The following is a 12,378-nucleotide window of genomic DNA, read 5'->3' as shown; positions in this document are numbered from 1 at the left end:
GAACATAAATTTAATTTACTCAGCAAGGACATTTTTACTTCCTGCAGAAAGGGTACACTCGCCAGCAGTTTTGCCACGAGATTACGCTGAACAAAGGAGACAGGGTCATTTATAACCTGACGCATCTACCTTACTGCTGTGTCCGGTTTCCATTGGCTGGAATGGGACCTCACATTCTGTATGTGTTCCGATTGGCTAACAACTTAGAACTTTTTAAAAGAGGCAAAGGTAGAGGAGAACCAAGGAAGGAGGAAGTAACTTGTGGAATGCTGAGAAAGGTAAAAACACCTTCAAATAAGGAAGGAACAGGCTATAACCTAACGCTTGTTTGGACCAATGTAAGCATGCCAGGGCAAATATTTAGGCTAAGTTGTGGGAGCTAAGAACATAAAGTACATTGATTTCTTTATTACGGCTAGCAGATATTTAAGAATGTTAGTACAGGTCTTTAAATAAATTTTGCTTTTAAGAGAAGTTACTGTTTATTCCTAATTAGACAAAGAGGAAAGCCTTTAAAGAGGAAACTCTACTTTTTACACTACTCATCCTTCAAAATTCAACTCAGTCATTTCCTCTGTGAAGACTGCATTAGGTGGAATTAGATGGTCTATTCATTCATTGAGTAAATATTAAGTGCCTACTATTTATCAGGTACTATGTTATGGGCTGGATATATGCTACCAGTCCTTTCTAATTAGTGATATATATGTTCTACCAACTCTTAAACATATTTTTAGTATCGGCCGGGCATGGTGGCTCATGCCTGTAATTCCAGCACTTTGGGAGGCCGAGGCAGGCGGATCATGAAGTCAGGAGATTGAAACCATCCTGGCTAACATGGTGAAACCCTGTCTCTACTAAAAATACAAAAACAAAATTAGCCGGGCGTGGTGGCGGACACCTGTAGTCCCAGCTGCTCAGGAGGCTGAGACGGGAGAATGGTGTGAACCTGGGAGGCAGAGCTTGCAGTGAGCGGAGATCGCCCACTGCACTCCAGTCTGGGTGACAGAGCAAGACGCTGTCTCAAAACAAACAATTGAAAAAAAAAACTATATATATATGTGTGTATATATATATTTATATATATTTTAATATCAGCCCTGCACCATGGATTAAAAAGACACGGCCCTACATTCATAGAAGTTACAGTCTAGTGTTGTTTTGTCCTTCTGTTCTTCTGATAAGCCCATTACAACACTTAAACACTGCTCTGATTTTTTTTTAATCTCTCCCACTAGCCTGTAAGCCTCTCAGTTATTCTAGGTATTTTTGTAATCTCAGGATCTAGGAAATATAGACCCAAATATATGCTCGTTGGATGGCATCCTTCTTTCTGGTTATTTTGGGTTTAGTTCTTTTTCTAGTTGATGAGACTTTTTCTAGTAGATGAGACAATGGAGGGATGTATGAATGGGTGGATAGATGTATGGTTGAGAGTACTTGATAAGGCACTGAGGAGGGAAGAAAGGTGTAATTTAAAGCTTCTATTATAGGCAACACAGAGGTGGAGAAAGCTCCAATTAGGGAGTTGGAAAGCAACAGGTTTTATGTGGAAACTTTGCTTCCATATTTCAGGATGCTACCTATGATACATGAGAGTAAGCAGTTTGTGCTCAGAGAGGAAGCTATTATTTCTATAAACAGTGATCTGATTGATCCTCTAAAGTTGCACTTAACCTCTGCCCAGAGAGATTAGAGCCACCTCTTTTTTTTTCCTTGCAGGTCAACCACACCTCGACCAGTGGGCATTACTTCCCCATCGCAGTCAGGTGGAGAATATTTTTCCCCTAAATATCTGTGTGAGATGAATATCCTTTCCTTATGTAGAAGATGGTTTCCTCTCAGAGACAATAATGTGATCTTCCTAACTACTTTATGTATAATATGAAAACATTATACCACCAGATAACCACGCACAACAAATTGGCCAGGCAAGGCAGGTGCACGATTGATGGCAACTTTTTATTCTGTAGTTTATTCTCTTTCAGTTACCCCACGACCCAGTTTCCAGCATAGCAGTCAAGTGGTCAGGTAAGCCTACGCAGCAACATTAAAACTGTTGGCAAAAGTTGGAAGATAAAAGAAATATCTAGTTGTAGCTCAGATTGGGACTGATGAAATTTTAGGTCTATGTAGAAGTTTAAAGCTAGGGTTTGTTTTTTTTCCCATGCCAAACTCTATTCAGCTTTATTAAAGATACTATCCATAAACGATCATGGTATTTCAGGCAGGACATGGGCAGACAATCATTAACAGTATACAACAACTTTCAAACTCCCTTCTTCAATGGACTACCAAAAATCAGAAAGCTACTATAAATCCCAATGAAATCTTCATCTCATGCTCTGAACAGGGAAAGTTTAGAGTGAGGGTTGACGTTTCACATTTAGCATATTGTTGAACAACTTTTCACAAGCCAACCCTGACTTTCAGGAAGTGAAGTGAAAATGGCAGAATTTATCTGAAGATCCACAATCTAGAAATGTAAACACTGCTCTTTTGACAGATGCCATCTCAGTGGCAACACTGGAAAGTCCAGATTGCCTGACAAACTGATAATCAATGACTGGGGGTCAGGTCCCAACAGATGTCTGGGCTTAAGGGAGTTAAGTCTATGCTGAAAGATGGAAAGGGAGAAGCGGACATAAAAACGAATTTGTTTTTTAATACCACAAGACTTTTGTGCTAAGGTGGCCATGTGTGTCAAAGTCAGGGAATCCCTCCTTCTGGGAGCCAAGAGGAAGTCTCTCAGAACTAGAAGGGGAAAGTGTTTTCCTCACATCAGTCCAGCTTCAGAGACTTTCTATTAGTGGCATATGCCTCTTCCCCAAAAAACAACAAGTGTTCTGTGTTTTAACAACATATAAAGCTAGGTTTTTTGAGGCTGGGCACAGTAGCTCACGCTTGTAATCCTAGCACTTTGGGAGGCCAAGGCGAGTGGATCACTTGAGGTCAAGAGTTCGAGACCAACCTGGTCAACATGGTGAAACCCAGTCTCTACTAAAAATACAAAAGTTAGCCAGGCATGGTGGTGCATGCCTGTAGTCCTAGCTACTTGGGAGGCTGAGGCATGAGAATCACTTGAACCCAGGATGTGGAGGTTGCAGTGAGCTAAGCTTATGCCATTATGCTCCAGCCTGGGCAACAAGGCGAGACTCTGTCTGAAAAACACAAAAACAAAAAAACAACAACAATAACAAGTAAAACTAGGTTTTTGCCTTTTTTTTCTTTTTGTTTCACCTTATACAGTCGGTCCTCCTCAGCGGAATCTATTCCTTATAGAGAGGCTGGCTTTGGTAGCTTGGGACAAGTAAGTAATGTTCACCTTATCTTTCAGATTGAAGTTTCTAACGCTAAATGAAAGCAAAGGTTTATAAAGAACTTAAAAATTTATATTGGTTTTGGCATAAATTATCTGATGTCTTACTGGACCCTATTTTCTTCTGGCAATGGACACCTGATGTTAGAAACTGACAGAGAATAAATAGGGGTGGAAATAGTGAAAGTGTTTAAGGACTGAATCAACAATGTCCATAGTGTTCATTTTGGAAGGAGTGAAGTATGGATCTTTCTTAGACTAGTATGCCCACTGTAGTAGAACAATATATGCTTGAATGTGTAGCTATAGATAAATAGGGAATAGGGAAGCCAGATAACTGAGATATATTTATTAATTGATGCTTATTATTTGTCTATCAGGGAGGCAGAGGTCTGCAGGGACGGAGAACTCCCAGAGACTCTTATAATGGTGAGGTGGGGGGGCAAGGGTGTCAGAAATCAACCTACTCTATGCAGAGATCTGCAGATTTCTGGTTTTCTATGCATAATATAATGCCATTTCACTTGTTTTTTTCCAGACAGCGATTCCATGTATCCATACATGTATTACAAATGTTTCAAATAATGATGTTTTTGTTTTCCAACTAATAAGGGGAAAATAAAGATTTGAGTGATAGAAAGTCATTGAAAACCTCTGGTTAGGAGATGGAGGGTAACTTTCCAGTAAAATTGACTTGGATTTTTTTGAATTGCCACAAGATGGCATTATAAGCTAAGTATAAAAAGAAGGTTCAGAAGATGCCGATTGTTGGCCTGAAGGGTAGGTATCTGGCTTCTTTGCTGTGTTTTAAACATAAAAATATTCCAGTGAAGGAATATTTTGGGTCTGCTTACTTAATTTCTTACCTAAAACCCCTAAAATTATTACTGTTACCATTTTCAAAGGCATTAACCAGTACCTAAAGAATACGTATCAGAGAGGACTTTCACAAGAAATAATTTGAAATTCCCAAATATCTTTTTTTTTTAATTCTCCAAATAGTCTCCCACTAAATCTCCCACATTTGAAATCTCCCACTCCTTTGAAAAACATAGATGTTCTAGACAATTTATTTCTCTTAGGTTAGTAACAACAATGTTCTCTTTTTTATTCTTAATTTTAGTAATTTGAGTCTTTTCCTCTTTTTTTTTGGTCAATCATTTCAAAGAATTCGTTTTGTTGAGAGTCTGTATTATTTTCTCTATTTTCTGTTTTATTTACTTCTGGTTTAGTTAGTTTCCTTCCCTCTCGTTATTTTGGATTTAGTTCTTTTTCTAGTTTCTTAAGGTGGAAGGTTCGATTATTGATCTGAGATCTCTTTTACTGTTGATGTTTCCAGTCATAAATTTCACTGTAGCACTGCTTTCACTGCATCCTGTAACATTTGGCATGCTGTGTTTTGTTTTCATTCATTCCAAATTTTGTTTGTTTGTTTTTTGAGATGGAGTCTCACTCTGTCACCCAGACTGGAGTGCAGTGGCGCCTTCTCAGCTCACTGACACCTCCACCTCCTGGGTTCAGCCTCCCAAGTAGCTGGGACTACAAGCTCACGCCAGCACACTTGGCTAATTTTTGTATTTTTAGTAGAGACGGGGTTTCACCATGTTGATCAGGCTGGTCTCCAACTCCTCACTTCAGGTGATCTGCCCACCTCAGCCTCCCAAAGTGCTGGGATTACAGGCATGAGCCACCATGCCCGATCCCATTCCAAAGTATTTTTTAATGTCCCTCGTGATTTTTGTTTTTTGGACCCATTGGTTGTTTATCAATGTGTTGTTTAATATCTACATATATGTGAAGTTCCCAAATTTCCTCCTGTTATAGATTTTGACTTTCAGTAATTTAAATCCTTTTAAATTTATGACGTAACATGTGGTCTATCCTGGAGAATGCTCCATGTGTATGTGGGAAGAATGTATATTCTACTATTTTTGGGTGGTGTATTCTATAGAGTCTGCTAGGTTTAGTTAGTATATCGTGTTGCTCAATTAGTACGCTTCTGTTTCCTTTCCTTGCTGATCCAGTCCAGTTGTTCTGTCCATTATTGAAAGTGGGGTATTAAAGTCAACAACTATTATTGTGGTTTTTGGTTTTTTGTTTTCTTGTTTTTTTGAGACAGAGTCTCGCTCTGTTGCTGATGCTGGAGTGTAGTGGCACAATTGTGGCTCACTGCAGCCTCCACCTCCCACGCTCAAGCAATAGTCCCACTTCAGCTAGAACTGAGTAGCTAGAACAAAAGGCATGTGCCACCACACCTGGCTAGATTTTTTATTTCAATTTTCATGTCTTTGTAGAGATGAGGTCTGCCTGTTCTGCTCTGGCTGGTCTCAAATTCCTGGGCTCAAGCGATACTCCTGCCTCAGCTCCCAAAGTGCTGGGATTATAGGCATGAGCAACCATGCCAGTCCTTATTATTGTCAAATTGTCTTATTTTCTCTTCAATTCTCAATTTTTGCTTAATGTATTTTAGGACTGTATTGTTAGATGCATATATAAATGTTTATCTTCTTGATAAGTGGACCCCTTTATCATTATTTAATGCCTTTGTCTCTTGTAACAATTTTTTTTTTTTTTTTTTTTTTTTTTTTTTTGAGACAGAGTCTCAACTCTCCTCTTGGCTGGAGTGCAGTGGCAAAATCTTGGCTCACTGCAACCTCCTCCTCCCAGCTTCAAGCAATTCTCGTGCCTCAGACTATTGAGTAGCTGGGATTACAGGCATGTGCCACCACGCCTGGCTAATTTTTGTATTTTTAGTAGAGATGAGGTTTCACCATGTTGGCTAGGCTGGTCTCGAACTCCTGGCCTCTAGTGATCTGCCCGCTTTGGCCTCCCAAAGTGCTGGGATTACAGGCATGAGCCACGATGCCCGGCCCAACAATTTTGTCTTAAAGTCTATTTTGTCTGATATTAGTATAGCCACTCTTTTGTTCACTGTTTTTTGCATGGAATATATTTTTTCAACCTATATGCATCTTTGAATCCAAAGTGAGTCTCTTGTAGACTGTGTATGGTTGGACTTGTTTTTTCTTTCATCTGTTCTGCCAGTTTCTGCCTTTTAATTCATTTACATTTAATGTAATTACAGATAAGGAAGGACTGACTTCTGCATTTTGTTATTTGATTTCTATATGTCATGCTTTTTGATTAGCCTTTTGTTTGTCCCAGCTGATATTTATCTCCTTAGGCAGCCAAACAAGTGCTTCTAATTGTTTTCAACAGACTGGAGAAAGGTTTTTCTGCACTTGGTAAGCTCTGAGCTCCAAGTCCTGGTGAACTTGAGCTCCAAATCCTGGTGCAGTCAAATAAAGACAGCCTTGAAAGTGGGGTCTTCCAGGGAACCACTAGACAGGTCAAATAATAACAATTCTCTGGGAATGAGTCCTTCAAAAAGCTCCAACCCTGTTCCATCCCCTCTAGTGACTGCCAGACTGTTGGTTTTCACCATGAGTGTGCCCTGTTGGTTTTCAAGGCTACCATGGAGCCAGAGAAGGAGAAATGGCAATAAAGCAAGTTAAAATGCCACAAACCTTGCTGTCTTTACTAACATTCTGCTATTTTTCTTGAATAAACATTCTCCAGATTACTACAAGTCCTTTGTTAATTCCCAGATTTCTGAAGAAGTTGATTCTGACCATTATGCCAATTTTCTCCTTGCTTTTATGGAGGAGGAAATTTTTGGAGGTCTTTGCTCTGCCGTTTTTGTTGATGTCACTCGTAACTAATTTTTGTCTTTATCCATTCTTTCTGGTGATTTCCATCTTAGAGGGGAAGCCAAGGCACAGATACATTAGAGCACATGAAGGCAGTGAGGGATCTCAGTCCACAGACTCATGAAAGGGAGAGGAGAGCACCTATAAGAGATACTGCTATGTGATTTGTGAGCTTTTTCACTTGGCATTAGCCCCCAACCCTAACGTATATACTAAAAATCTTTTATCTCCATTTCCTTTGCCCTGGCCCCAAGTATACCTGAATCTCTTCTTCAGTTCATGGATGATCTCACAGGCTTATTTTTATGCTTTCCAGAAACCCCTTCACCAGCTTCAACTCACAGCCTATCTTACAGGTGAGTAACACTGTGCTTCCTTTTTCTTGGGATGTGTTCATACTTAAACTCTGCCAGCAGGCTTGGTGCAGTGGCTCACGCCTGTAATCCCAGCACTTTGGGAGGCCGAGGAGGGTGGATCACGTGAGGTCAGGAGTTCGAGACCAGCATGGCCAACATGGCGAAACCCTGTCTCTACTAAAAGTACAAAAATTAGCTGGGAGTGGTGGCAAATGCCTGTAATCCCAGCTACTCAGGAGGCTGAGGCAGGAGAATTGCTGAATCCGGGAGGTGGAGGTTGCAGTGAGCTGAGATAGTATCACTGCCCTGCAGCCTGGGTGACAGAGTGAGACCATGTCTCAAAAAAACAAACAAAAAAAACAAAACTCTGCCAGCAGTCCTAGGGTTACTTCTCCACTGGCTTGTACCACTGAAGTTTATAATGTGCCTTATAAGCAAAAAGGAAGTTGGATAGCACTGTGTTTAATATACATCCAAATTACTGTATTTTGGCCAGGTAGTGGCTCCCACCTGTAATTCCAGCACTTAGGGAGCCCAAGGTGGGAGGATTGTTTAAGCCCAGGTGTTGGAGACCAGCCTGAGCAACAAAGTGAGACCTAATTACCCGGGCTTAGTGGGTGTATGCTGGTGGTCCCCACTACTTGGGAGTCTAAGATGGGAGGATTGCTTGAGTTTAGGAAGTCAAGGCTGCAGTGAGCCATGATCATACTACTGCACTCCAACCTGGGTAACAGAGTCAGACCCTGTCTCCAAAAACAAAAAAATTATCCTCAGTTGCAAGCAGGGGATTTTTTTCCTCTCTGGCCTAACTGTATAGGCTCTTCCATTACATATGCTTTTTATTTTTACTTTTACCTTTCCTTTTCTCTGCTGATGCTTTTATTTCCTTTCCTTAGACCTTCATCTGCCTCCTCTGGACAGGGGATTTTTTCTTTCAGACCATCCCCAAATGGGCATTCAGGCCACACAAGAGTCCTCACCCCTAACAATTTTGGTAAGTTAAATAACATTTCTAAAGGAATGGAGCTTCAACTATAGACACATATACTAAACTGAAGATTTTCAAGATGACAAGATGTTGAAGTTTGCCCCCCAAAGAGCATTGTCTGTAGTTGGCTCCTTAATATTCTTTAAGAGCCATCCCATTTTCTTCAGAGTGAAGGGAAACTCTGGGTTTTGCCTGATTAGCACTCATCCTGTCATCAGTCAAGTCCTACTGTTTAGCCAGAAGGTTGGCCTATAGGATTAAACTGGCTTCTCTAAAGTCCCTATATTGAAAATGCTGGGCACTTAGTTCTGAGGATTATAAGGCCAATATCCATTCTTTTCCGCATCTTTTTCAGTAAAGGTGGTACCACCAGTCCTCTTGTTAAGAGGCTGCCATCTTCCATAGCTCACCTAAATCTTTATATTGCCTATCTTTCCACTCATAGTTAAATCTCAGACCTCTGCCAGTACCTGGTCCTCACAGGAAAAGAACAGACTTTATAACCCATTTCTTAAATTAATAATTGTGTTTCCCTTCTGAGTAGTGTTCCTTTAAGAACTACCTCGTTACCCTGACCCACAAGTAACACCGCTGAGAAACTGCCCAAGGAAGTCATCTTTCACTGTTCCATTCTATCCTTCAGCTCAGAGGGAGAGCAGAACCACACTAGAGAGTCTTCCTAGTTTCCAGCTTCCAGTCCTGCAGGTGAGACCTGGCTAGTCTAACTTGTCTGTGCATAAAATCTCACATGGTTAGGCCTGCACACTAAATGCCTCGGGGTAGTGGAATATAACCAGTGAAGAACGACATGGGTTTCAACTCTGGTAACTGTATATTCACAACCTTCCAGAATGGTCTCAAATCCAGATTTTATCCTACTGTTAGATTAGCTTCCTGGTTTGGGGTTTTAAAATGAAGTCACATGGTAGTGAGAGGCTTTAAACTGAGAGGTCTTGGCCAGGGTGAAATAAGTGTGGACACACTGCCATTTTCAGTAGTTCCACAATAAAGTGTTTTCTATGAAATGTATCTTTTGGGTAGAGGTACTACTTGAACTAGGAAAAACCACATTTACTTCTCCAGAGACAGCTAGAGTAATATTTTATAAATTTATGGGACTATGATTCTGATTCCAGTAACAAAAGGAAAAGGGCATGGTAACAAGGAGAGGTTTGTAAAGAGTTCTGTTAAATGAAAAGTCACCGGGGGCGGTGGCTCACGCCAATAATCTCAGCACTTTGGGAGGCCGAGGCGGGTGGATAACCTGAGGTCAGGAGTTAGAGACCAGCCTGACCAATATGGTAAAACCCCATCTCTACTGAAAATACAAAAATTAGCTGGGTGCGGTGGCAGGCACCTGTAATCTCAGCTACACGAGAGGCTGAGACAGGAGAACTGCTTGAACCTGGGGGGCGGAGGTTGCAGTGAGCTGAGATCATGCCACTGCACTCCAGTGCCTGGGTAAACAGAGCGAGACTCCATCTCAAAAAAAAAAAAAAAAAAAAAAAAAAAAAAAGTCTAGTCTTGCCTTTTTTTTTTTTTTTAAATGGCTTGGATTTTGAGCATATTTAGGCCCTTTTTTCACTCCAAGCTCCTGGTGTCCCCAGGGACAGTTCCTTCATACTAAGGTAGGTATATATTTTGCTCCCATATTCCAAGATGCCCTTTATTTTCATCAGTAAGAAATTAGGGTCTCAGCCTTAAGAGGCAACACTGGGGAAATAACAGTCCTCCCTAAGATCCTCACAAATGGAGGGATTAACCTAGATGAAAAAATACTTAAAAGCTCAATAAACTGTCTACAAATATTTGGCCCCTTAATTGGATCTTGACTGAAACAAGCTGTAGAAAAAAAAAAAAAATTCATGAGACAGTTTAACAAAATTATCTATTGGACATTTGATATTAAATAATTGTTAATATTGGAGAGTTTTTGGTATGATATTGTAGTTATGTTTTTAAAAATAGCCATTCTCTTTTATACATACATACTAAAGTATTTATGGATGAAAAGTCAAATGATGTCTGGGGTTTGCATCCCTAATTTAGTAGGGAGGGACAGTGGGAGAGTAGAAATAAAAGATTGGCCATGAATTATTTGTTAAAGATGGACAAGGGGCACATGAGTTCATTATAGTATTCTATATATTGTTTGAAAATGTGAAAAAATTTTAAAGTTATTGAAGGAAATGCCACCTCCTCAGAGGCCTAAGAACTCTGCCTCCCTGGTAGTCATCTCTGGGTGTGGTAATCATATGTCCCAGATTTTCCAAAATAGTTTAATTTTCAAATATTCATCCTTATTATTATCACCATAGCCACTGAAATGTTCCAGAGACTGTCACACTAGATGTAGCAAATCCTAGTTTGGAAAAGTTAGTTATCATGCAATGAAGAAAATTATGGGGAAGCAAAAGCAGTGGTGTCTGTCTTGATAAGCTTCATACAATGGGTTCAGAGAGACTTTCTTGCCCTTTTTGTTGTTATAAACACCCACATCTACCTTTTTGTCCTCTGCTGCAGACTCTCTACCAACAACAGAGGCAGATGGGATTACCCAGTGGGAGAGAAGCATGGACCACTTCCAGATAGATCATCTTCAAGGTCTGATCTATACATACTGCTGAAGGATGGACTGTAGCTTCCAGTACTCATTGGGCTGATGGTCCCGGAAAATTTATCCCTGCATTGTTTCCTAGTTTTACTCTGTACTTTATGCTCCCACCATCTTTACCCTATTCACCCTTATCACCTCCCAGGACAGTGGTCAGGTCTTACAAAAGGCTAGTGCTTCAGGAAGATGTTTATATCTCTTCCAGAAGACCTTGGTAGCTCCCCTCATTTCCTACAATTTGAAACAAAGGTCATAAAAATAATTATTGGCATCATGCTTGGTTGGGAGTTAGGAATGGGGATTGTGATGGATCATATACTCATCACTGTTTCATTTCTGGATTTCATTTTTAGCTATGGATATACTGTCACATTGCCAATGTTAACAAGTAACATCTCTGTTCTTTGTCCTTATTGTACTTTTTCTATTTGCCTATTGTTTCCTCTATGCTTAGTTACTATTAAATGCTAATTTTCTTTTCTATTGAAAACAACTGTTGGAGACACTGATTTTCAGTTTAGTATATAGATAGTAAAATTAAGATGACACCCTTTTATTGCTACAATTCTATCACTATTACAAGTTCTAGAATGGTGGAATGGGCAAACAACACTACCACTGAGATCAAACATGTATTCTACTTTGGGTACTAAAAGGCAGAAATGAGGAATTAAATAGGTTAGCCACTCACAAGTTGGCCTTAAGCAAAAATACTGGGAAAACAGAAAATAGCAGGCATCTGCCAGAAATAAATTAGCTCTTGGGAATGACCTTGTATCTGAACTAGGATCCCCATACCCTTTCTGGTACTCTGAATTTATTTTAAAGGCATTTCTAGACACCTTCTCTTTTAGGCAAGAGCCTGTCCTGTAGCAAATGGGGTTACCTCCAAGATTGTATCTCTGTTACTCCTGAAGCCTCAGAAATTTCAGTCATTATCATTTGATGGCTGAGAAACAACCTGGCTGGTGACAGATGCTGAACTACTTCCTTTTAAAGTTTTTATTCTTCTTTTAATTTACCTCAATAAGTCTTGCCCCTCCAAACAATAAATTAAAAGTATGCTGAGTTAGAATGTTAATGGATTTGGTTCCATTAATCCCTAAACCATAGGAGTGGCAAAGTGGATGAGAGAGAAACAATTTTATTTTTGGCCTTTTTATTATTATTCTAGCATTTTAGGGCTTCCACTCTTTTATTTTTAGATGGTTAACTCATTGATGATACCTATTTGCCATATAGCTGATCCCAACTGATGAAAACCATTCTAAAACATCAATAATTAGTTCACTTAAAGACGACAGTCCCTCTGTCCCTAAGACAGATCCTATAAAGAGAGGGAAAAAGTCTCTTTTTCCGAAACAAATTGACAGCAAAAAGATGAAAAATTA

General features: G+C 39.9%; 1 protein-coding gene across 2 annotated transcripts in view; it reads left to right on the top strand.

Annotated features, from left to right (window-relative positions):
* Window positions 1–11,552, top strand: part of RNF212B (ring finger protein 212B) — an 89,988-nt gene extending 78,436 nt beyond the window's left edge. For both annotated transcript variants that reach the window (XM_030929703.1, XM_010378399.2), the window contains 8 exons: window positions 1,723–1,769; window positions 1,989–2,031; window positions 3,250–3,310; window positions 3,700–3,748; window positions 7,346–7,385; window positions 8,282–8,379; window positions 9,017–9,078; window positions 10,897–11,552. In XM_030929703.1, coding sequence (XP_030785563.1) covers window positions 1,723–1,769; window positions 1,989–2,031; window positions 3,250–3,310; window positions 3,700–3,748; window positions 7,346–7,385; window positions 8,282–8,379; window positions 9,017–9,078; window positions 10,897–10,965 — 469 coding nt within the window. In that variant the 3' untranslated portion in view covers window positions 10,966–11,552. The remainder of the gene's footprint in view (window positions 1–1,722; window positions 1,770–1,988; window positions 2,032–3,249; window positions 3,311–3,699; window positions 3,749–7,345; window positions 7,386–8,281; window positions 8,380–9,016; window positions 9,079–10,896) is intronic.
* The last annotated feature ends 826 nt before the right edge of the window (window positions 11,553–12,378 follow it).

The sequence above is a fragment of the Rhinopithecus roxellana genome, chromosome 5, assembly GCF_007565055.1.
Source record: "Rhinopithecus roxellana isolate Shanxi Qingling chromosome 5, ASM756505v1, whole genome shotgun sequence".
Taxonomy (NCBI): Eukaryota; Metazoa; Chordata; class Mammalia; order Primates; family Cercopithecidae; genus Rhinopithecus; species Rhinopithecus roxellana.
Note: the sequence above shows the minus strand (reverse complement) of the source record. Positions and strands in the feature narration are given on the sequence as shown.